The sequence below is a fragment of the Homalodisca vitripennis genome, chromosome 3 (assembly GCF_021130785.1).
Source record: "Homalodisca vitripennis isolate AUS2020 chromosome 3, UT_GWSS_2.1, whole genome shotgun sequence".
In the NCBI taxonomy this organism is placed as follows: Eukaryota; Metazoa; Arthropoda; class Insecta; order Hemiptera; family Cicadellidae; genus Homalodisca; species Homalodisca vitripennis.
The window spans coordinates 208,307,656-208,335,194 of NC_060209.1; the positions used below are offsets into that span (position 1 = coordinate 208,307,656).

Consider the following 27,539-nt stretch of genomic DNA (forward strand, 5'->3'; position numbering starts at 1 on the left):
GTAGTTCTTTATTACATGCTACACTTTTTATAAAACCTCCTACAAAGATACAATACAGATCCCTTAAGAAAGACTTACCTAGGGGGGGCATTGTCCGCCATGACTACCATGATGTGGACAGGTAGGGAGGCAGTGAGGGGAGGGTCTCCACCGTCTACAGCCCGCACCACCAGCATATACTCAGCTGTCGATGTTAGATCCAAGGAGCGAGCCAAGCGAACTGTACCCAGGACTGGATCCAGAGAGAAGGCATTGCCTACATTGCCTGCCAACACATATTTGGCAATGTACTCAACGATAGCAAACAAGAATTGGAATAGTATGTATTTAAAATAAGGATAAGTTAATTAAATGTTAAATTTTAATGATAATACAAATTTGACTCAAGGTACTTAGTAGATTACGATTAGTATTATGTGTTGGGCTACTAGGCAGGCACTTTCTATATTTTTTAGGATTTTGAAGAAACATTAACAACCATAAACAATTTTTGAAGGCATTCTTAATAGAATATATGTGTTCTGTTTAATTTAACATTTCAATTTATGGATACGTTAAATCTTAATAATATTATAAATACAAAAGTAAGTTTGTTACGCTTTCACGCTAAAAATTTTCAACCTGTTCTACTGAAATTTTACATGGAAATTCCTAGGGTCCCTAGGACCCTATATACCTATTCTTATTTCGTAAATCCTTTCGGGCTACGCCCCTCTGGTCTTTAAAGTAACGAAATATTACATCTTGGTAATTTCTGCAATATTAATTGAATGAGCCTGTCAAATGTAATCAGCTGTTCTGTATAAACATGTTTATTATTTTCAATTGTTTACGTTTATAGTGGTAAATTTTTAATTTTAACGATATTTTAGATTTCATCGAAGTACTAATGTATCTTAAGCCGCGTTTACACTGGAAACAAAACACGTTTATAAACATTGTTTCTGGAACTTTTGTTCCAGAAACAATGTTCCTGGAACTTTGTTTATATTTGCTACTATCATGAAATATTTTGCACACAATGTTCCTAAACATTTTAGGACAGCACTCTTGAAGATTTCGTCTGACGAGGAGGATGTTCTTCTTCTAGCTGCCGCTACCTGTGTTTTGTTATGTGACAGAGAACCCAGGAGGTTCTGGGTAAGGCACTTGCGTCATGAGGTGTTTATAGTGGAAGTGACCTATTCAAAGACCTTAACTCTAGAGAGCTAACGTGTTCCAAAAGTTACGTTAAAGCTAAGGAATCGTAAAAATTACGACAGGATTCAAAAAATGTACAAATACATTTTATTTTACAAAAATGCCATTTAATAGCGTATAAACACTTATAATACAGCTTAGTAAACCTTTTTAAAACTATGTCTATGGTTAAATTTCATCTATTAAATGGACACAGCATCTTCCGCGATGCTCGGTACAGATTGGCTTGGCACATCGGCAGCAAAAGATTGACGTCATCCTCCGTTTAGCTGATGGACATATTCCACAAATTTTTCGACGGGGATGTTGAGGGACATTGACTTTGTTTTTTTGAAGAGGTGCCTTAATTATTTCAGCAATTGATTGGCGGAGTTTTCTTGGCAAGTTTGGGTAGTTCATACGGTGCTGAAGCCATGGTGTGATGAGGTCATATTGGATTTGCATTGCAAAGTTTCTCCTTGAAAGTGGTTTCGGGCCCATTTTCACCATGTTACTAGTGTAAATAACATAGGAATTTACTAGCGTGATATTTATCATGCCAAAAAATACACCTGATGGCCTCGTCTTTCGGCTGCACGTCATTTGATGGCAAATTTGATCCAAAGTATCAACTGCACCTTTGGTTGCGTTGTATGTCTCAATGATTAGAGGTTATTTTGAGTACTTCTCAATTGATGGCTTTTCATGACAAGTCGATAGAAGCAACACATTTTTGGAATTCTTGACTTTGTATGAAACCATTGTTTTCATTCCATTGAAACAAAACATACTGACAACTTGTTCTACCAACAGAACGCATAAAAAATTATTGGTAGACCTGATGATTTATGTTTCTCAACAATGTTCCTATATCTAAACGTCTTGTGTTTCCGAAAAATTTCACAATGTTTATAAACACCCTTTGATCTTACCGCTTTCTACGGAAAACAAGAAAAATGTGGAGAAACACCGAATTTCTGTTCCGAAACATTGTTTATAAAAATTGTTCCAAGTAGTTATTCTTCGATTTGAGGAACATTGTTCCGAAACACTGTTTATAAACATGTTTTGTTTCCAGTGTAAACGCGGCTTTAGAATAGACCCTAAAACATAAGGTCAGAATTTAACTGCGAATACTCCCTTTGAAACAGTCGGAAAGAACTATGCTAGATGAAAATTCTCTTGGACTGTGGTTTTGAAATAATTTACCAATTCCAGTTCTAAAATATTTAAAGGTTTAAAAGTTTTACTATAAATTTAAAGACTGAAATGAATAAAACTCGTCTTAGATTTCATTTGACAGAAGTAGGCTTTTCTTATCTGTGTTATATATTTTCTTGATCGGGATACAAACAATGGAACAAAACATACCAAAAAAGAAGTAAATTACAATGGCCACAATTATAAACTTTTTGACGATTTTGAAAACAAGGTGTCGGAAATGTAGTTCACTCCAACCATCAGTGTTTATAACGCCTATTCAATTGCATGCAAAGTAACGGGTAACTGCTAGCCGTGCTTATATAAGAGAAAATGTTGTCTAACCTTTACTATTCAATTAAAAACCGTTATGAAACCTATTTAAACTGCCCTTGACATAGGCTTCTTACAGATGCGTATGTATATATATTTTCTTGTTCGGGAAAGAGGCAAAATCAGCTTTGGAACAAAATTACAAATACTGAAGTAATTAAAATGACCATAAATATATATTTTAACACGTTTTCTTGATCGTGGGAAGAAAGCAAACAACATTGGCGTTGGAAGTGCTCATACAGGTGCTAAACTACGAAACTGCATGCGAAACCGTGGGTAACTGCTAGCAGTATATACAATATACAACACAAAACGTATAGCCAGCCTGTTATTATATACAAGTACCTGAAATGATGGAATAAGAGAGCTTGGCATTGTCTCCGTGATCCTTGTCGCTGGCAAGGACAGTGACGACAGATGTGCCGACTGTAGCACTCTCCAGCACGCGTCCCTGCACGACACCTCCTGTCCACTCCGGGGAGTGATCATTGGCGTCCGCCACACAGATCTGCACACGCGCATAGTTCCGCTTGGCTGGTGTTCCCTGGTCTCTTACCAACACAGTCAGCACGTGTTCTGACATGCTTTCCCTGTCAGAACATTTAAATAAAGCGTGTTATAGTACAATCATTTGTCTGATTTATTTTTTAATCAATAATCATGTATAGGTATTCAGTTCTCTACTAGTTTTATAATCTTACAAAGCTAGAGATGATTTGTATTACCTCTGTCCAACCATGGACAAGAATATTCTAACACATTTTTTGAACAGTAAAAGCAACAATAAAATTAATGTGAGAGAACAGTAGAGACATGTAGTTGGAACAAACATTGACTGGATACATAGAATAAAAGGCTACTTCCATATTTAGGGAACGTCTTGCTTCTTAATCTTCCCTCTCTAATCCACGATACCTTTTTTAATCCTAGGAACCCCAAATTAGAATATTTAGAGCAATGCCAAAACATTAAACAGTATTAATAGACTGGAGAAATACTCAAACTGTGGCTTTTGATTTGACACAAAACGTACCTGTCAAGGGGTCGGGCCAAGACCACAGCTCCAGTCTGATAGTCGACCTTGAAAAGTGCGAGACTGTGTGCACTGCGGGCCGAGTGAAGACTGAACGCCACCTTGCTATCCTGGTCGGTATCAGTGGCGTGCAGTGTCAGTAGCGTACTCTCCACTGGCACACTCTCAGACACGTTCACAGAGTACAGGCTCTGTGAGAATACTGGCCTGTGCTCGTTGATGTCAATTACACTTACGTACAGCTGTAACATTTCGTTATTCACGGTCAGTCTGGAGGAAGGTAGGGGGACTTTAGAATGCAGCCTAAAGGACTTTGGATCGCAATAAAAAGTGAAAGACATGAAAACACTGGGTCCCCGTCAAAAAATAGAAAAAAACATGAAAACTTTGAACCACAATAAAAAGTGAAAGACATGAAAACTTAAGATTTCTGGGGAAAACCATGTATACTAGTTTGTCATATGTGTATATGATTCACAAACAGGATCACGGTATAAGTCCATGTTTAATTCTATCATTTACAAACAGATAATATTTTTACAGTTCATAATATAATAGTTTCAAAATAGAATAGAATATGAATTTATTCCTTCGATTATTCACATAGTTTTATGTACACAATACAAATTTGGCTCGGAATTTCTAGCCATTGAATCCAGTAGAGATGGCTAGCACAAAACGAAATTGACAAAAGAAACGTCTCTTACAGTCTAAATAAACTTAAATCCTAGCGGTCCACCGCAGTGTTTGCAACGAAATAAAAGTAACATACAAATAAACAATAATACTAAATACACTTAACAACAAAACATTATTATAAACCCAAGAAATTACGTATTCTACTATACAATTAATATATTTTTGTGTATAGTAAGAGTTTAACATACAGTAGTAAAATATAAAACAAAAGAATAATTGCATTCAGGTTTCAACATTAAAACTTCAGTGCAGAATCTAAAAAAAACCTTTGTGTCTTCTTTTTCTAGAAGCCATCTTTTAACTTCTCTTTTGAAAAAATTTAAGTTTATGGAGTTTTTAATACTGTGGGGTAACATGTTAAAAACCTTTGGGCCTATACAGGGTGATTCATGAAGTTCTCCCCCCCACTTCTACAGCACATTGTACTAGTAAAAATAATGAAAAAATGTTATATAAACATAGGTCCGAAAACGCTTCGTTAGCGAGTTACAGCTAGCGAAAGATTTCGCCTGAATTCCTGGGTAAAGAGTAAAATAAAGCCATACTGAACTTTTGGAAAGGTTAATTAAGTAAGAAATATCGTGGATTCTTATGTATTTTTACCTGATAAAGCTAATAAAAAATAGGTTTCAGAACTGTACCTGTAGTAGTTTTTGAGGGATTCAGGTTAAATGCAAAAAATTGGGGCACGAAACAATGTTTTTTTTTAAGTTTGATGTACAATAACTTTGTTAAATTGGTAATAAATACATAAAATCAAAAAACATTAATTGTAGAGAAATTTAATTCTAAAAAAAATTGATATAATCAAAGTCTATAAATAAAACAAAAATAAGTACCCAAAAAAATCGATTTTATTCAGTATAATACATTACTAGTTTTTAAGCAAAATTAATCAGGTTGGGCCAATCGTACGCACCTTTTTATAATAGATTTTCGAAAATGAGGCCATCATTATCAATACATTTTGCAGCGCGTTTGTGTATTGCTTTTGTTAAGTTTCTTAATTTTTCAGGACTTCCCTGTATCTGCACAGCCGAATCCATAATACGGGCAATTAATTCATCACGAGAATTCACTTTTGTCTTGTATACAATGTCTTTCATCCATCCCCAGATGCAATAATCCAATGGAGATAGATCTGGTGATCTTGGTGGCCAAGGGTGAGGCCCTCCACGACCAATCCAGTGTCCAGGAAATTGATGATTTAAGTAAGCAGAAACGGCACGTGAAAAGTGGGGAGGTGCTCCGTCATGCTGGAAGTACAAATTTTGTCTGAGATGTAAAGGAACATTCTCTAACAGCTGCGGCAACTCTTCTTGAAGGAAATGCAGATAGAAACTCAGCATTTAGGCGTCCAGGTAATATGAAAGGTCCAATCAGCCAATTGTGCAAAAGGCCACACCAGACATTGACGCTAAATCGGTGTTGAAAGTTCTGTTTCCACTACCTCATGTGGATTTTCTTCTGCCCATGAGTGTTCATTGTGCAAGTTTATTGACACCATCCCGAGTGAATTGTGCCTCATCCGTAAACAAAAATACGCTTGTAGAGTTGATTATTAATATTCAAAAAGTTGCAAAACTCCAAGCGAAGCGGAGACCATCCCCTAGCTGTAGATGTTGAACCCTTTTGTTTATGAAACGGATAAAATTTGTTTTCGATTAAGTGACCTCCACACCGTTGACTGCGAAACTCCTATCTGCCTAGAAATACGTCGTGTACTTACACCTGGACTGCGATGAACAGCATTAATAACAATATCATCAACAAGTTGGACAGCTCGTTCATAATTGGTTCTAGTCCTTGGTAGTGATCCTGTTTCCCGAAGAGTACGAAAAGTTCCTGAAATTGTTTTTGGTACCTGAAATCCTCCTATTAGGGTAACGTAGTTCATATTCTTCTACAGCAGCTCTAGCATTACCATTACAGTAACCCAAAATAAAAAACCATATCAAGCATATTCCTCTGATGTAAATAAGTAAGGCATTTTTTCGCTGAAATAAACAATCGAATTATAACTCACAGAAAAATTGCATTTAATAACAAGATTCACAGAACCCGATCTCCTGCTGTAGCTTGCAAAACACCACTAATACACAGTTTCTAACGTAACAGTACAGAATACCATTGTTGATAAGCTGTTATTCGTGCGTTACCAACTTAGAAATTAATAAAACAAAAACTGCATTTCGATGATTAGTAAACAATAATGGGAAAATGTTTGCTTCATTTATTTTCGAACATTTGATGTAAATTTTTATAAAAAAAAAAAAATACAACGTAATAAAACATGATATTTTTATTTACAAACAAATTTATTTAACAGTTAATCTTTGTTTTCTCAATTTATCTCATCATTAAGGAACAAACATTTTGTTTTTGTTTTATTTTAACTAAATACCGTACGGTATTTCTTTACAGCTAGTAATGTATTATACTGAATAAAATCGATTTTTTGGTACTTATTTCTGTTTTTATTTTAGACTTTGGTTGTATCAATTTTCTCAGAATTAAATTCTCTACAATTAATGTTTGTTGATTTTATGTATTTATTACCAATTTAACAAAGTTATTGTACATCAAACTTAAAAAAACATTGTTTTTCGTGCCCCAATTTTTTGCATTTAACCCTGAATCCCTCAAAAAACTACTACAGGTACAGTTCTGAAACCTATTTTATTAGCTTTTATCAAGTAAAAATACATAAGAATCCACGATATTTCTTACTTAATTAACCTTCCAAAAGTTCAGTATGGCTTTATTTTACTCTTTACCCAGGAATTCAGGCGAAATCTTTCGCTAAGCTGTAACTCGCTAACGAAGCGTTTTCGGACCTATGTTTATATATAACATTTTTTTCATTATTTTTTACTAGTAAAATGTGCTGTAGAAGTGGGGGGAGAACTTCATGAATCACCCTGTATATAAATAAAAATTTTTCCGAACATAGTTTGGTCTTATGTAAACAGAGTTGGTAGAAGCATGAGTGTAGAGTTGAAATTGTTTATTTCCATCATTTCCACTTCGGATGTAGAATATTTTCAAAACTTTAAATATAAAAAGGTGCTTGAGAGGGAGGATGTTAGTTACTCGGAATAAAGGTATGGAGGATTCTCTATGAGGCTTACGTGTGATTATTCTTACAAAATGTTTTTGAATGACTTCTATTGGTTGCACTGAGACATTGCCAGCTGCTCCCCAGACCTCAATTCCGTATATCAATCTTGAATGAATTAAGGAAAAATATAAAACTCGGAGTAGTTCGTCATATTGTAAAAATAGAATGTTCTTATGCTCTTACGTAATTCTAAATAGCATAATGACTAGCTTTTCAAACTAAGAACTCCTTTTCAAACCTGAAGCCCATCTTAACCATACTGATAATCAAAAAATATATAACACAATTGCTCTATTATGTAATCAAAATGGTTAACTTAGTATTTTATAAGAAATGGGTTCTTTATAACAATAGTTTGTAGTCTAGTAAACAAAATAACTGTAGTAATAGTTTTTACAACAAATTAGTATCTACACCTATATTTAAATCATCCGAAAAAATTAATGAGTACGTTTTGAGTGTAAAGAATTGAGAATAAAGAACTTAACTTCTCCTGCATCAGAAGTATAAATTATGTAATCTATATATATATAAATGCGAATGTTTGTTTGTATGTTCCGTTATAACTCTGGAACAAATGCACGAAACATCGTGAAAATTTGTACAGTGATTTTACACGTTCCTGGAAGTAACATAGGCATACATACTAGAGTAAATTTGGTCCAATTTAAATAGTTTATTTAATTAATTTTTTAACTATAAATCGTTGTTGATGTTAGAGTGTTTTATATTGGATCCGACAGACTGCACTACGACACATAATACAAAGCGAACTGATACTTAACAGCTGTTAATACTTTCAGCTGAAGTTAATCAAAGAGGCAGACACATTTGTTTACATTTAAAATTTAGAAAATTTTTATTGTAAAGTGCTTGCTTGATCAGTAGTGTAATGCAGGTTGCATAGAAGACGTCATTGCCTAATTTTAAATTCAGATTGCACCAATGATCAATAATAATAATATATAAAAATGAATGTTTGTGTGTTTGTCCTTTATAGACTCAGAAACTATTGGACCGATCACTATGAAAATTTGTATTTATTTGTATTTTTCTATGTAGAAGGTTTATATGCAATGCCCATTGATGTAACTCACCACCAGGCTGTACTGCAAGATATAAAAGTTATCAAAGCGCCTGCACATTATAAACTGCAATTACGACACAGTTACGTATATTAAATAGCCAAACACTATTTGAAGGCAAAGAAATATACGGGCAAAGCTTAAGAGACGCGTGCGAAGCCGCGGGAAACAGCTAGTTTGTCAATACAAAAACAATGTTGTAAGAAGAAGTGGAACATATTGTGAAGTTATTAACCGACATGAACATAATTGAAATTTCAAACCGCTTAATACGACGAAGTAGTAGAATATGAGGTGCAGTTATTTTCAAGGGTTTATTACCACCAAAGTGGCTTGTATGACACTAAACAGCTTTTATGAAGCATATAGATTACCGTACGAATCACATAATAAAATTTTTATGGACGCCTTTACTGTCCTAAATGGCAAGAAAGGGCTGAACCATTACTGGAATAACCAATTTCGTTTTATACCCTAAGTTAGCCACTCCTGACGGCACATAAATGATGCAGCATGCGAGAGATGTTCAACCCTCGAGTCACTCTTGTATTGTTATTGGGTTATACGAACATCTTCCCCTATTGTGTCAAGGACTGTTTAGTGCAGCTCTCGCACTAACATGATTGGAGAGAACACATATGTAAACACACACAGACACATAACGGTTTACAGCCAGCTACACTGCACTGTGCGGTTTATGGTAGTCACTGTTTAGTGCAGCTCTCGCACTAACATGATTGGAGAGAACACATATGTAAACACACACAGACACATAACGGTTTACAGCCAGCTACACTGCACTGTGCGGTTTATGGTAGTCACTGTTTAGTGCACCTCTCGCACTAACATGATTGGAGAGAACACATATGTAAACACACACAGACACATAACGGTTTACAGCCAGCTACACTGCACTGTGCGGTTTATGGTAGTCACTGTTTAGTGCAGCTCTCGCACTAACATGATTGGAGAGAACACATATGTAAACACACACAGACACATAACGGTTTACAGCCAGCTACACTGCACTGTGCGGTTTATGGTAGTCACTGTTTAGTGCAGCTCTCGCACTAACATGATTGGAGAGAACACATATGTAAACACACACAGACACATAACGGTTTACAGCCAGCTACACTGCACTGTGCGGTTTATGGTAGTCACTAGACCACTGAGGCAGTAAAACCGACTGTAAGCCGACTCCATTCAATACAGCTTAGTTATTTCCAGCGTAACTCCAGATTTCTCTGTACGGGAATACATTTGTGTTCACAAACAAGTTTTAGACGAACTTGACTGGTAAAATGGGTAACACTTTGAACTGTCTAAACATATAATATAGACCACTGAGACAGTAAAACCGACTGTGAGCCGACTCCATTCAATACAACTTAGTTATTTCCAGCGTAACTCCAGATTTCTCTGTACAGGAATACATTTGTGTTCACAAACAAGTTTTAGACGAACTTGACTGGTAAAATGGGTAACACTTTGAACTGTCTAAACATATAATATAGACCACTGAGGCAGTAAAACCGACTGTGAGCCGACTCCATTCAATACAACTTAGTTATTTCCAGCGTAACTCAAGATTTCTCTGTACAGGAATACATTTGTGTTCACAAACAAGTTTTAGACGAACTTGACTGGTAAAATGGGTAACACTTTGAACTGTCTAAACATATAATATAGACCACTGAGACAGTAAAACCGACTGTGAGCCGACTCCATTCAATACAACTTAGTTATTTCCAGCGTAACTCCAGATTTCTCTGTACAGGAATCCATTTGTGTTCACAAACAAGTTTTAGACGAACTTGACTGGTAAAATGGGTAACACTTTGAACTGTCTAAACATATAATATAGACCACTGAGGCAGTAAAACCGACTGTGAGCCGACTCCATTCAATACAACTTAGTTATTTCCAGCGTAACTCAAGATTTCTCTGTACAGGAATCCATTTGTGTTCACAAACAAGTTTTAGACGAACTTGACTGGTAAAATGGGTAACACTTTGAACTGTCTAAACATATAATATAGACCACTGAGGCAGTAAAACCGACTGTGAGCCGACTCCATTCAATACAACTTAGTTATTTCCAGCGTAACTCCAGATTTCTCTGTACAGGAATCCATTTGTGTTCACAAACAAGTTTTAGACGAACTTGACTGGTAAAATGGGTAACACTTTGAACTGTCTAAACATATAATATAGACCACTGAGGCAGTAAAACCGACTGTGAGCCGACTCCATTCAATACAACTTAGTTATTTCCAGCGTAACTCCAGATTTCTCTGTACAGGAATCCATTTGTGTTCACAAACAAGTTTTAGACGAACTTGACTGGTAAAATGGGTAACACTTTGAACTGTCTAAACATATAATATAGACCACTGAGGCAGTAAAACCGACTGTAAGCCGAAATCCATTCTAAACATATAATATGTGCTAAATTATATTTTGTAAAGCTATAACATTATTTTTCGGAAGTTTAAATTTTACAAAGTATAAATGTTTGCTCTATCTGCTCATGTTAACAATGGAAAAAAATAATTAAAAGTTATGTACGTCATTATTTGAATCTTTTCTGAGGAATAATATTAAGTTATTATTAAGGACCAAAAGGTCCGTCTTAAGCTTGTGTTGTTTATTTGCTTATCAGTCTGAAAGATCTTATAAATTTGAAACTTGGTACGTAGGTTCCTCTTTATTGGTCCAAGGAAGAATGTTATTGATTCTGCAGTCAAAAGGTTAAAAAGCAGCAATGTTACGTTCTGTAGTGGCCTCGAATATTCTGTTATATTGGTTTATTATATACTAACTAAGAAACACTCCACCTATTTCTGTGCCAATCCCAGCTCGTATGTTTACTTCCTACACAACTGTCTTTACACACTTTAAGTCTGGTTCATTTTTTTTGTATCATAAAGAATTTGGATAAAAATTATAAATTAAAATCATTAAGGGAATTTAAATCAAAAGTAGTAAAGGGAATACTTTATGTGGGTAATGCTCAGGAGTCTTGTGAGCTTTCAAAACCACTTTAAAGGCTGGTATTCTACCTGCATGTAGACCACATGTGCTCTAGAGGCTGGTACTCTACGTGCGTGTAGACCACATGTACTCTACTGCATGTAGACCAAATGTACTCTAGGGACTGGTACTCTACATGCGTGTGTACCACGTGTACTCTAGAGGCTGGTACTCTACCTTAGTGTAGACCACGTGTACTCAATAGGTTGGTACTCTACCTGCGTGTAGACCACGTGAACTCCATCAGTGACGCTGATGGTGAGGTTGTACTCTCTCTGTGTCTCCCAGTCCAACTCTCGAGCCAGCAGCACACTCCCTTCATCCCCTCCCATCAGGAACTCTGCCCTGGGATCTCCGTCTGTAGAAGATCATAAACGTCAATTATACTAAATAGAAGAGTACTCAACACCATATGTAGCGTAACAAGCCTTCGCTAAAGTTACATACCAAATTTTAAACCTACACAGCTCATTTTATTCTGTAGATGTCCTGTGGACTGATAGACAAGGCATGCCATCATACAGAAGATAAATGTTTACATACTCCCAGCAGACAAAAGATAAATTGTGCCAGCATACTGAGTGACAGTCTTCAACGACACACAGCTAAATTCCTTGGTTGGACTGCACCATCATAGACCTCATTCTGGTACACCTCATGTACAAATAAGCTTTCATGCAAAATTCAAAGTGTACAGATGAAATCTTTCTCGAGATTTCTTACCACATGGGTACATTCACATTTTTGTTCAGTAGGTTAGGTTTTATAACAGTCATCGAATAAAGGCTCCAGTAAGCTAGTGAAGATATTTCAACATAGGTATTCACTAAAGTTAAATATTGTCACAGATGTTTTAGCATATGACTTGTAAAATTTCACAGTCAGATGAACGTTTACAGGTTATTTATACATTTATTTACTCAGCTCATTTCCATCAAGGTTCCATCATAAAACTAATGTAAAAATAAACGCGATCGCTCAGCTAAAACCCATGGAGTGACGTGCACTATAATCAAACTCAGTGTTTCTCATATATTCTTGAAGTTTCATGCAAAATTTCAAAAGTCTATATTTTATTTCATTTATGAGAAATTGTCCATACAGACTGACAAACAGAAATGAAATTTTTCACAGTGACAGGCTTCTCTACGGCTTGACCAACAAGCCATATGTGTTTACTGTTCTCAACAACAGAAAGTGAAGCTTTCCTCCAACGAATATAATGTAATTCCATTGCCAAAAATATAGTATTTTTTTATACTTTCTCTTAATCCTAAAAAAGTACTTTCATCACTTTTACATTTACTGCACAAGAATACTAAAACAACTTGCAATAAATACGCATAAGTGATATTATTTCTCTAATTCTTGTCTTCCAAATTATTATTCCTTGTTACCCATAATTACGTTTCGGTAATAACCCTTGACACTCACCCACAATCCTGTACCACAAGGAGTCGCCGTCTTGGTCTGATGCCTGGATCAGGGCCACTAAGAAGCCTACAGAATCACTCTCTGTGACCTCCACACGCTGATCTGAGCTCTTGATGACAGGGGCGTGCTCTGACGTGGCAGGAACAGCTGAGACCTGAACGGACACGCGGGCCGTGCTGCTCTTATTGGGGGATCCTGAGTCACTGGCTCGCACCTGCCATACAGGGTCCAGTTGATAAATTATGTGAGAATGCAGAAAGTATTTAAGAGATTAAATGAAGACTCAAAATTGTTTAAAACACTATGCATGTTGACTCTTCACAAAATAATTGTTTCGAGTAAATCATTGGATCATAAACTAAGCATATAATTAAATATACTCAAATACTTATTTACTATACTTACTATATATTACTATACTGTTCATTTATGTATGTATACAAGTTTAAAATATTTTATATGTGGTTAAGCACGTTTTTATTAAGTCCTAATTATTGAATTAAAATAACTTTATTGCCGTGACTAGGGCTACAACAATTATTATAAATCCTTTACTATATACCACAAATTTCTATTGAGTTCTGTAATGAATCCTCTTTATAATCTATATATTTTCTCAAAAGTCAATACTAATGAAAACCTCACTTCACAATGAACTGTACTGCCTACGGTGTTGGCAGTCAGTGTGGCCAAACATACATAAAAGTGAAATGGCTCTTACTTGATTAAAGAAAGAAGATAAACAAAATTACTAACTTCACATTGCCTAAAGCAACAAAATACTGTTGATGGCTGAATCATGGAGAAAATAAATAATCCTTAATTAATAGTTAATGAGGTATTAAATCTATAAAATAATATATGAGAAACAAAAAGTTTAAACATTAAACTAACAATTACTGCTTTATTTGGATGTGTTTAACTCATTTTATATCTGAATAATCATACACTGTAACAAATTTACACAGCTTGACCCGACAACCACCAAACCTAGAATTACCACGACAGCTCTAGTGAATTATGTTTTGAATTGTCTTTGATCACAGAAAATAATAACAGTTTTTGTGTTTGCTTTAAATACTATCCATCTTTTCTTCCAATCATATATTTATTTGAAATCTAAAAGGATCTCTTTGATAACAGTGGATTTGATAACAGAGTACACGTATAAATCTCACCATCAAGTCAAATTCCTGTCCTGCAGTGAAGATGTACGCAGAATAAACGACTCCAGTCTGTGGATGTATTCCGAATCTTCCTTTGCCTCGAGCCGATTTTATACTGTAGTGGATCTCCCCATTCGCCCCAGTATCTCGGTCCACTGCCAGCACCTGTCATACACATTTCAAACATAACATACTACATACAGATCGACAATTACAAAAGTAATTAATACCTGTAGTATAAATATAAAAATGTTTATCTCTAAAAATAGAAGAAAGAGGATTCTGCGAATGAGGAAAGACAAAGAAGCAAAATGAGAATCTCACCCGAAAGAGAGGAATGCCGGTGATGTTTTGTGCATCGAGACTTTCCCAGGAATCATTGTTAAGTAGAGCCTCAAAGCCAAGCTCCTCTCCAGACTCAACTTCATTCTGGAAAATAATCAAAAAGAAGAATATTACTAAAAAGACAGCTCGAAACAAAATAACATTTTAGTCTTGTTCTTTTCGACTGGTCTGATCATTTGTACATTCAAATAATAATTTGTTTTTATTGATATTACACAACTTTTACACTATTATTATTTGAACTAGGAGACCAAATTGGGTTAGCCTGAAAATAAGTATTTCATCGATGTGAGTCAGTATAAAACAGCATTTTTATTTGTGGGTTTGAATAATCAGTGAAAAGGTGTAGTTGAGTGAATGTAGTGAAAGGATAAAGCTCACATTACCTCTTTACCTTGCTATTTTGCATTTCTTAACAATTAAATGTTTACAGAATAATTGAACCCTGTGAATCGTTTTAAGTTATTTTAATACAACAAAATGAACAAATGGACAGAAAAGTTTTATTACTAGAAGCGAAACTAATGGAAAACTCGCATTGGATCATTCAATACATATTTGTATTCAATACGTTGTTAAATATAAAGCATAAAATAAATCAATTAATTTTATAAAACGTAGATAAAATATTTTAAGAAAAGTACATCTTTATTCAAAGCTAGTCTACTTTCAATAAATTCAAAAAATTTTAAAATTTAAATTTTCTTGTCCAGCATCAACAAGTATCATAATGAAATCTTAAGTCTGAATTCTTCAGGAAATAAGTTTCAAAAATCTTTCAAATAAATAATGCATTGTAAAAAAGAAAATTATTAAAAACTATTAATAGAACGCAGAAGGTTTTAAATAACTTTGATTTATTATTAGTTATTATTTATATATTATTTAATGTTATTATTATTTACATATTATTTATTATAATTATTTATTAATTATACTCCGCATAAGTAACAAATATTTATGCGGAATTAATTTATCCCATGAAAACTCTCCTGCTACTAGACACCAAATCGAAATTTGGACTCCCATTAATATAGTTCCCCACAAGCCGATTTAACTTATGTAAAAATTATTTGGTCGGTTATTTTAACAAGACTAACTTAAAAAAATTTGATGCACGTATAATCTTGATATCAATATAATCTTCCAGTACTTTAGCCTAAAATGAACAAAACTACATGTTATTGTCGGACCCTTCCTCTCGTTTGAAAAATTTTATCTTTGATTGCAATCCTATGCAATACATATACACCCACAACTATAACATCTTTCTTACCGACTTAATTATTTACAATGCCAAAATTGCTTATAAATCAGGTTTATTATTAATAAAGGCACTATATATATATATATATATATATATATATATATATATATATATATATATATATATATATATATATATACACATATATAGTGTCCGTTTATCAATTTCGTCTTTAGGTGCTGCTAAAGATGAAACTGATAAACGGACACTGGCCAGGCTAGAGAAGGTATTGGGCCATAGGCTTCTCGGTTGAAATTGACTTCTATAAGAAAATTAAATTGATCTATAGTTACTTTGCAATCAAAGAGAACACGTCACTTCTACTAATTAGACAACGTAAATGTAAAAAGGTTGATTTTTGTTACTCAAAAAATTTAAAATATCTGGTGTGAAATCATCCATGTAACTCGGATATAGCTACAGCAGATGAACAGAGTGTTTTTGGCACATAGCCTTTACAGATCTTTCCCTAACAATATTCCTTGTGTAAAAATATAGTAGTTTCGGTAAAATTTTATTTCACTTTACTTAGTTACTTACACAATCAAGAGTTTGCTATTTACTTTTATAATCTTGAAAATCATGTCTATTTTTTATATATTTCATAATTTTTAATTCAACATTTGGTGCCAAACCTGGTTTAGAGTAGAGTCTCCATTGCGAGTTTCTGGAATGACCATGTGATAGAAGTTCTGCTCAAACTGGGGTGAGTTGTCGTTGACATCATCCACCATGACCACGACTCTGGTAGTTGACGAAAGGGGTGGTGAACCGTTGTCTGATATTGTAATCTGCACAGAGAGGATGTTTTCATAACGATGTAGTCCAGAAAATACCAGAGTTTATTTATGGCTGGTTTATACCTTTCAGTTGAACCTTCAGTGGGTATAGCAAAAACCGACGAGTCACTTAAATCTGGGCAATACCATGGATGTCACTTTAAGTGAACAACTCTATTGACCAGATTGAGGAATGGTAAAGTATTAGACGCAGTTAACCTTTACATTTTAAATTCAAAATTAACCGATTCAAACAAAATTCTCAAATCAAAACTCAAAACACTTTGAACTAAAAATCTCCAACTCAAAAATACTTACGGTAGTATTACTGATGATAATTAAATAATATAGCTATGGTGGGACGGGTTCCATGCGAATTTTGACTTTAGCTGCAGTTCACCTTCCTGTAACCTGACGCTGTCACAGACTTCACTCCTTAAATATGCAGTCATATTCGTCTGAAGAGATCCAAAAAAGTTGGTGACGAAAAAGTTCAAAACAAACTCTTTACATCGTTCTGACGTCAGAGACGCCTAGACCCCAGGCATCATGCACACGACTCCAAACTCCAGGAGTAAAGTCAACGTTCGCAAAATAATATATTTAAATTTAAGCAAATGTAGTATAATATTGTTTATTATATTTTATAAGAATTATTGGAACGTAAAAAACCTTCCTTGAACGCATAAAAAATGTTACACAAAAACTATTTCACTAAGCAAAAAGTGTAATTGATTATTGACATAATAAACAAATTAATCATAATTTATTATTCCATTACACTTATATCAAGTTTCCAAGTTCACTCGCACCAGGTAATGGAATCCAGGTGGCAATTAATTACCAAAGCCAGTATTTAATCAGATAACCGATAATTGAATTCACATGAACTAATAGAAAAATTAGCATAACAGGTGATACCGGCCACAAATGAAGACATAATTCAAGCTCTGTGGTACAATCAGATTAGCACAGGCCCTCGATCACTAGATCACTATTGGTAAACAACGGTTTCATCCTTCTATCTAGCTTTACTGTTTGTGTTTGGTTATCCAGATGATTTATCCCGAGTAATGCTTTTGACAAATCCTCTATTGGCGGAGTAATTTTATGAGTTTTCCACGAATGTCGTTGAATGGTCATTCGGAAAATATTATACACAGTGAAGAACTAACAATGAAAAGGAATTCTTGTGATAAAGCTTTAGCTGATTTTAAAATAAATATATTTTAAAATATATTTATAAAAAAAAAATATTTTAAAATTTATAAATGAAATACAGTATTTATAAATCTTTATATAAATATAAATAATGTCAACCTAATCATAGAGTTGTTTATTGGCATATTTCTCAATCTACGAGACTACTGCAATTTTAGTATACACTCCACATATTTTATCGACGCTATGGACAATTGCATTAGCAACCTCTTTAAAATGAAATTCGAGGTTTTGGTTGCTGGTGACTTCAACCTGGACTTCGCTGTTGGGAACTCTCACTGTAGTCAATTTATAAGTATTATGCTATGTCATGGCCTACGTCATACTATAGTCTCCTATACTAGAGAGTTTGGTGGCTCAAGAACTCTTATTGACAACATTTTCACCAATGTTGATGGAAAAGACTTCTCATCATTCGTACTTGAAACGGCAATTTGTGATCATCATGCCCAGATAGCTGATGTGAAGTACAGTATTGCGAGCTCCAAAGCTAACCAACCAACGTTTAAAGTAGTACGTAATTTTTCAGAGGACAGCATCCGAACTTTCCGTCATCTACTTAAACATGAAACATGGGAGGATGTATTGTGTACTTCTGATGTATCTGAGGGAACAAAAATCTTCTTAGTTACTCTAAACTATTACTTTGATGTCTCCTTCTGCGAAAAAAAGGTTAAATTAAGAAACCCTCAGTTAGCTGACAAAGTACATCTAGACCCTAAAACCGCAGATCTTAGAGAAAGAATGATGGAAGGTTATCGGTCAACCAGACACCTGCCCTCCACTCACCATCAGAGACAGTTTTCTTCAGCTAGAAAAAGAATTCAGGAATAGCATTCGATGATTAAAAGCTTCAAACATTCAAAACAAATTACTATTATCAAAACACCCTCAAAAATCAGCTTGGAGTGTAATAAACAGCTTTAATCCTAAAAAATGCAATAAATCTTTCCAACCATATATATTGAGAACAGACGAGCTAGCAGAGGTCAATGATCCCATATCTGTCCCTGAAATCTTTAATAAACACTTTGTAGAAATGTCTGAAAGATATAGAGTAGATTCTTGCCCAAAGTCATTACAGAATGCTTCATCTCGAAGGGTCATATCAGGAACACTTTTTCTCACTCCTACATGCGACTCAGAAGTCATCGGCGTGATCGACTCTCTCAAGATAGGATACTCTGCTGGGCATGATAAAATATCATCAACTGTTCTTAAAAGGATAGCTAAGTTCGTCGCAGCGCCTTTAGTTCATCTGATCAATTTGTCTTTTGAATCTGGAACCTTTCCAACTCTACTGAAAACAGCCATCGTTAAACCAATCTACAAAAAAGGTGACTGCAAAAGTTCTGAAAACTATAGACCAATCTCGATTCTTTCGACATTCTCTAAAGTGTTTGAGAAAGTCTTCATCTCACGTCTTTTACTCCACTTAGAACATCATAAGATTCTTTTCGAAAGACAATTCGGTTTCAGGAAGAGTGTTTCAACAGTGGATGCCATGTTTAGTTTCGTTTCAGAAGTAGTCAAAAATTTGGATAAACGGTTAAGCACAATGGGTCTTTTCCTCGACCTCAGCAAGGCGTTTGACCTAGTTGATCACGCTTTAATGTTAGAAAAACTCTATAACAATGGAATCAGGGGAAGAGCTCACGAATGGATCTCTTCATTTCTTTGTGATCGGAATCAAGTAGTCTCGATTCCATACACGGTTGTGCGTGGCTGTTTGTCCATGCACCAATCAACAGAAGCTAAGATCACTACTGGAGTGCCTCAAGGCTCCGTTCTCGGACCAATTCTTTTCTCCCTGTTTGTCAACGACATAAGCGAAAGTGTGACCAATGGAAATCTTTGTCTCTTCGCAGATGACACATCGCTAAGCGTTTCAAACAACTCTAGAGACCAGGCTGAGGTTGAAATGTTCATTCAAGGAAGCTCTCTATTGTAGTGGATGGCACAAAACCGACTTTATGTAAACACGGAGAAGACTAATTTTGTAGAGTTCAGCCTAAGGAGTGACATCATCAGATCCGGCAACATTTTTATTGGTGATGTGGAAATATTTCCCTGCAATGAGGTTGACTTCTTGGGTCTTAAAATTGACAGCTCCCTGAACTTTTCAAGCCATATAGATAAAGTAGTCCAAAAACTTTCCAAGGGCATCTTTGTTCTTCGTAGGCTTGCGTTCATTGGCAGCAGAAACATCCTAATCCTGGTTTATTATGGATGCTTCTTACCCCACATGGCTTACGCTGTCTCAATATGGGGGTCAGAGAGTACAAAAACTAAAAGAATTTTCATCCTGCAGAAAGAGGCCATAAGACTCGTTTTCGGCTTACCAAGAAGGCAAAGCTGTAGAGAAGTATTTAAGGAAAATAAACTTTCGACATTCCCCTCAATCTACATACTCGAGTCACTAGTCTTTGTAAAAAAATCTACACCTCTTTTCTAGGCCTTCAACTCTCAGAAGCCTTAGAAACAATGACTGCCTAGCCATTACTTCTCACAGAACAGCCTTTTTCCAAAAACATCCCATATATAATCACACCATCTTCTATAATAAACTTCCTTCAAACCTAAAATCGGAAGCAAGCCTAGATGAGTTTAAAAATATTTTAAAGAAAATTTTAATAAACAAAGAGTATTATTGTGTTGACGATTTTATAAAAGATAAGACATTTTAGTTGCTAAGTTTGCACAATACCATTGTATATCAAATATGTCCAAGACGTTTGCTATGCATTTATATGTTTTCATGGCAATAAAGATATTTGAATTTGAATAAAAGATAAATTATGTAACTTAAAGAGATTCCCTACTGAAAATAATATTCTTCTACTCTAAAATTGATATGACATCAATTATGAACAATTTTTCTTACTCTCAACTGAACATAAAAAGTGATTTTACTTAAGAAGAAATTTACATATCTCTCTACATTTTTTGGTAAGGAAACTGTTCATGCCTAAGGTTTTCAACTACTCAATCGATTTCGACATTTGTTTTACATTAAAATATAACTACAGTATATTATAATATAAGTATTAAAGTGTTAGTTACTTTTCAAGTATTATCATAATCAGTTATATAGTTTGAGATTTATAAGTAAAAATATAACTGTGCAAAAGTATTATTCTTTTTTTTTTTTTTTTTTTTTTTTTAATAATCTTGTATTTGCCTAAGAGGTAAAGTAAAACAGTAAAGTAAAGTGATGTCTTATTTTACCAGGCGAAGTTAGGGCTAAGAAGCCCTCTATAACACAACGTGGGGACCAAAGGCTTAAAGGTGATTTCCGAATAACCACCAACGGCCGGGCAGGCGGGCTGCTTGCATGACCAGGATCGTTCAGTGCCACCCATCCAAGTAGCAGCCACGCTCGACGTTGCTTGATTCTGTTAAACTCACGATAACCGCCGTACCCGTACAACGCGCCATTGGCACTGGAGGTAGACCTACCACAGAAGTATTTGTACCCAGAAAATTCTTTACTCATATACATTTTAAACATATGCAGGCGTAGTAAGGATTTGACATACGATATTAGCGATCCTATTAGAAATATTATTAGTAGTAACTTTTTAGTCGACTGTATACAAAATCCACCTACTGCAATTTTATTATTATTCTATAGTAGCACTTTCAGAAAAGTTGTACATGACTTTACGGAACATGACCGCCCCCTTCTATGTGCGAACAACCTCGCCCAGTTCCAGATCCCACAAAACTCCCAAGTTCAAATTTTAAATTTGGTACAAAAGGTAATATTGTAAATATCTTGAATAGGCTTATTGGCCATCTTGGTACGAAATCTTTCCATATACAGTGGCGTTCAAACAAAAAAAACTAATTTTCAAATAAATATTTAAAGATACTCTTTAATTTATACTAATATCGAGTAAAAGAGTGCGAAGAGAGGTAGAGCGGAGGAAGAGAGTAGCAAGTTCCCAGTAAAGTATGCAGTAATATGATCAGCGGAATTGAATCATCCCCAGCCCCGCCTGTGTCGGCTAACTACATAAATATATTACACCGCTGCTCTCATACTAGGCCGTAGCACACTCCCTTCGATTCGGCCTACAGATAATAATAAAAAAAACAAGGACACCAAGGATGTATTCAGGTGACACCTGACAAGTTAGGTTGTTGTTATTCCCTAATATTGCAGTAAGCGTGGTTTATTTAAAACTGATTACTCACTGAACAGAATATATTAAAATTTGCTGTTAATGTCATAGTGAACGGTCATTGATATAAAAAAGACAACACTATTTAAAATTAAAAATATTTAGTACATTTAATTTTGTAATTGGCTGAGCGTCGCGAAGTTCGTGAATACCTCTAGAACGAACTGAGTTGTAATTTGACATAAGACTTCCTGTCTATAATGGCACCGTCTAGTTCGACGATCGTGAATGTCGCTCTATGGGATTTTTCTCAGCGTTTGCAACATTTTTATATTGGTAACCAAGATGGAAACGAGAAAAATCGCAGAATAAATACAAAACTGAGTTCACTGATGTGACATCACATAGTAACACAAACTTAATATATCCCGAGAAAGTTCACCTGTAGATTTTAAATTTCACATGGAAGAATGTTGAATATTGAAGGAGCACGTCCTTTATATACTCGTACATGCTATGCGTCATCGAAGTCTACCACTCAGTACGTATAAAATTGCTTAATTGTCTGCCGAGGATGTGAAAATTATTGTCTTGTATGATAGTCTGCATGTCCAGAGGACATCTCTATAGCCGCGTGCAATTTGGTGGTGTGGCGTACCCCTATGTAGATTTTTAAAGTACACATTTATTTAAAGTGCTATTTTTATAGATGACTAGCTGTTTCCCGCGGCTTCGCACGCTTATCGTAAGCTTTGCCCGTGGTTGAGCACTTCTGGTTCAAGCGAATTATGTTTACAACACCGATGTAGATTTGGCCTTGTTGCCACGATCAGGAAACTCTGCCAATAGTGTATGTTTTTATATTTGTATCCTTACATGTACTTTATTATAAAGTGGTCTTCTATACAAGTTTTAAGTTCAATCAATAATTTATTTTAAAGACAAATATACACCATCTTAGCGCCTTCAAATAGTTTTTGGCTACTTCATATACGTAACTGTGCCGTGATTGCAGTTTATAACTTGCAGGCGCTTTGAAAACTTTTATGTTTTGTAGCACTGCATGGTGGCGAATTACACCAATGGGCATAGAATATAAACCTTCTCCATCGAAAAATACATATACATACAAATTTTCATAACGATCGGTAAAATAGTTCACGATTCCATAAAGGACAAACACACAGACATTCATTTATGTATATATATATATATATATATATATATATATATATATATATATATATAAAACATTATCATTCATTCCTCCTGTTATGGAAGTGGACTTCATATTTAATTATATTTGTAAAGCACGATTTATCAAATAACGATAGTTAATAAACCGACGGTAAGACAAAGGGGCGGAGGGGCTCGGCCACCGATGATAATCTAATAATCTAATAGAGGTGCCGCGGCCGAGTTGTCTGTCGGATTTTGGCTTCCACACACCGTGCCTGTAATCCGATCAGTTTGTGTACAACAGCTCTAAACAATATCCTAGCGCAGCGCAGATCCAGTTGCGGGGATTTGATTTCTAAAGTAATTTTTAATGTTTCACTTATTGAAACACGCACATAGATATACACACTATGTACCAGTTGTTGTTGTGATACGGATTCAATTGTTAAATTATAATTTGGTATCTTTCCACTTCTACTGGCGGCTTAAGCCTATTGGGACTTGATCGGGAGGTGGAAAGTGCCTGAGCATTGACCGAACAAAAGGATCAATTAAAATCTTTTGTTTACCCTCTCTCATCTCTCCCATCTACACCCTGTCTCTCTGTTTTCTCCCACACAAGCAGTACAGTGTTAAAATTGAGAATTATATAAGGGTAAGTACTTTCATTTGGTATAGATCTATAGATAAAATCAATCTGATAATCGTAATAGACAAGACAATCAATATGATAAGATCACTGTTAAGATAAGATCAATAGCTCAGAGCTTTCACGAGTCTTCTGATTTCTCCGACAACACCGATTATTTAACGGCATTTACTACCTTTTTGGTGACAAGACTACACAGTGCAAGTTCACTCATTCTACATACCATTAATATTAACACGAGAAATATTTGTGAAATCCCTTGCCCAACATCAACGACCGACCTGTACCGAGTTCTTATGAAAGATCTGAATCTCCAAGCTTAGACCCAGTTAACTTGGTAAGTCATACAGAGACTATTTTTATCATCGTACATTTTAGAACTTGGAATAATTACGGACATATTTGGTTATAAAAGGATGGTGGAATAACTTTATTGAATAGAAAAATTCTAGAGACTTGAAACTTCACTTTTTCTTGGTCCAACAACGAACTCTGTTTGCCTTATTTGGGATCAAATGGTTACAAATTCAGCCAAATTACAGTCATTTCGGGAACAAGCCGATTATGTACGGTTCTTCAACACTCGTTCATATCGACTTATAACCAATTATTTATATATTATCTTAATCGTTAACTTATAATTGTTTTATATTTTGAATATAAATCCATTAAAAAAAATGAATTTTGTTTTTTGTACTTAAGATTTGCTATATTTCAAATTCAGGAATACCACCAAATTAGGGTGGTTACTCCAATTGAGAAGCCTTATTTCGGGGTTGGAAACACAAGGATAAGTCACCATCGTGATAAGGGTTAATCACGGTCGACTGCGGAGCTCAAGCCACGAATGTTTACTTGAGTTTAATCTATGTAAACTCAGGAAGTAAATGTGAACTCCAACAAATGAACTGATGGGACATTGAGTTAAAGGGGGAGGGGGAAAGACAGTAATATATACTTTAAAAGCAACACAATGATGATTGCGTCACTTTGTATTCTTGTTAAATTAATTTCTGAAATTTAAAAATTATTTACAATATTTGTATGTAAATATTTTTGTATTTATCTAGAAGCAAAGTAATAAAAGGTATTGTTAATTAAAATGAGCAAAAATAATTATTATTGGACATAAACTTGAAAAATTAAATCGATAATAACTCATTAGTGATAACAGTTTGAACTGGTGTTCAATCCGTGGAAGAGCCAAGAATGTCGTCATACATTAGAATGCAATTTGACAGAGTACACGTGGTACATCACCATACATACATACGTCGCCGGTGAGAACAAAGCAAACAAAGCATATCTATTACCCTATTGTTCTCAGATGGTAACACAGAACACTATCCGTAATTAACCACTATTCCTGCTTGCACCGCGCAGCCCCGCCGGTTAGTTTTTGGTGAGATAATTAATTGCTCCGATAATTACTGCGGACAATTATTCTGTTTTAGACTAGTTGTGGTCAGATAACTATAGAAAACCCACTCTCCCACCTTCAATATCGGTTCCACATATACTATGCAATGGTCCATCGTAGTTTGTTATGATCGAAACTTGGTTTCTTTGATACATTTTCTTGAAGGCACACTCCTAATATCACTTTATACGACTCCCATCATACTACATCATAATTGCTTTTACTAAGTAATATAAGGACTTCGGTTCTAAAGATTGCGAGCGAAGCCGCAGGTAACAGCTAGTATGTTTATAAAACAAAGTACAACTATAGAATCAGTACAGTACAAATGGTGGCCAGTTTACATTAAAATATTTACGTTCGTTACAGGAAAGCATAAGAAAATTATTACCTCCAAAATGTGCTCTGGCTGGTTTTCGCGGTCCAGTTTTCGACCAGTTGTTGTCAGGACTCCTGAAACATCAATGAGGATAAAAATGAATAACATAGAAATACCAAACATATATCAAGATTAAAACGTTTGTAATCCTACGCCAGCATACCTATTTGATTGAATTATGCAATGTATAAGATAGATAATAATTTATTTTACTGTAAATGCCTAATCATCCTGTATTCTTTACTATCCATAATAAAATTCAGGATAATACTGACCAATTATAGTAAAAAAGCTGGCATTGGCTTAGTTTGACAGTTCAATGTCAATTCTCATGGGATCCGTATTTGGTTGGAGCAACAATCCTAGTAATCAAGTATGACCCAGATAGTTGCAGCAACATTCAAGGCACAGTAAATAAACAACGTCGAGGACCAATTATAGTAACAAAGCTGCCATTAGCTTAGTTTGACTAGCAGTTCAATGTCAATTCTCATGGGAGCCTTATTTGGTTGGAGAATCGACCCAGTAATTGTGTGTGACCCAGATAGCTGAAAGGACCTTTAAACCAACACAGAGGGTCAAATCCGACAGATGCAGAGTTTACAGTGTATCTGTAAAGATAAGATCTATGTAAGATAATTATAGAATACATTGAAAATTGTCGAGTTATAAACTCCACTCTATAAAAATAGCCGGCTTTGTCTATAATACTGCAATAATCCTCATCACAACTCTTCAGATCAAGTAAAACTTGTTCTAATCATTCTAAGAGCCTATCTTTTGGAATTGTTTTAATAAAGACAAACATTTCACTAGAATGTTGCCTCAATACAGATATAGTTTTTACCAAATTTTTGTGTTTAAGTAAAGATACAGGTTTTATGTAATTGGTATATGTTACGTAACACAGGCACAGGTTTGTTCTGGTTGTTGTGTGTGGTTTATAACAAACACAAGTTTTACGTGATTCTGTTTTTAACACACAGTTTTTTCCGATAACAATAACTCTCTATCAGAGACATATTTTATGTCTAGTTATTGTTTTCTATAACGTAACATTTTATTGTGATTTCTGTATGTTAACAAAGGCATGGCGTGGACCGGTTATTGTGTTTTAATAAAGATAAAGGTATGACATTATTGTTATCTTAATACGAGCACAGGTTTGACAATATTTTTATCTTAATAAAGCCACAAGTCTGACAATATTGCTATATTAATAAAGGTTCAGGTCTGGCATTATTGTTATCTTAATAAAGGCACAGGTTTGACAATATTGTTATATTAATAAAGGTTGAGGTCTGACATTATTGTTATCTTAATAAGGGCACAGGTTTGACAATATTGTTATATTAATAAAGGTTCAGGTCTGGCATTATTGTTATCTTAATAAAGGCACAGGTTTGACAATATTGTTATATTAATTAAGGTTGAGGTCTGACATTATTGTTATCTTAATAAGGGCACAGGTTTGACAATATTGTTATATTAATAAAGGTTCAGGTCTGGCATTATTGTTATCTTAATAAAGGCACAGGTTTGACAATATTGTTATATTAATAAAGGTTGAGGTCTGACATTATTGTTATCTTAATACGAGCACAGGTTTGACAATATTTTTATCTTAATAAAGCCACAAGTCTGACAATATTGCTATATTAATAAAGGTTCAGGTCTGGCATTATTGTTATCTTAATAAGGGCACAGGTTTGACAATATTGTTATATTAATAAAGGTTCAGGTCTGGCATTATTGTTATCTTAATAAAGGCACAGGTTTGACAATATTGTTATATTAATTAAGGTTGAGGTCTGACATTATTGTTATCTTAATAAGGGCACAGGTTTGACAATATTGTTATACTAATAAAGGTTCAGGTCTGAC

General features: G+C 34.7%; 1 protein-coding gene across 1 annotated transcript in view; it reads right to left on the bottom strand.

Moving 5' to 3' along the window:
• Positions 1-27,539, bottom strand: part of LOC124358588 (fat-like cadherin-related tumor suppressor homolog) — a 116,370-nt gene that overhangs the window by 64,339 nt on the left and 24,492 nt on the right. Inside the window, exons 8-16 of the mRNA XM_046810892.1 lie at positions 25,668-25,729; positions 16,537-16,692; positions 14,614-14,718; positions 14,302-14,454; positions 13,124-13,337; positions 11,908-12,047; positions 3,749-3,990; positions 3,061-3,305; positions 79-265 (exon numbers count right to left, since the gene is read on the bottom strand). Coding sequence (XP_046666848.1) covers positions 79-265; positions 3,061-3,305; positions 3,749-3,990; positions 11,908-12,047; positions 13,124-13,337; positions 14,302-14,454; positions 14,614-14,718; positions 16,537-16,692; positions 25,668-25,729 — 1,504 coding nt within the window. The remainder of the gene's footprint in view (positions 1-78; positions 266-3,060; positions 3,306-3,748; positions 3,991-11,907; positions 12,048-13,123; positions 13,338-14,301; positions 14,455-14,613; positions 14,719-16,536; positions 16,693-25,667; positions 25,730-27,539) is intronic.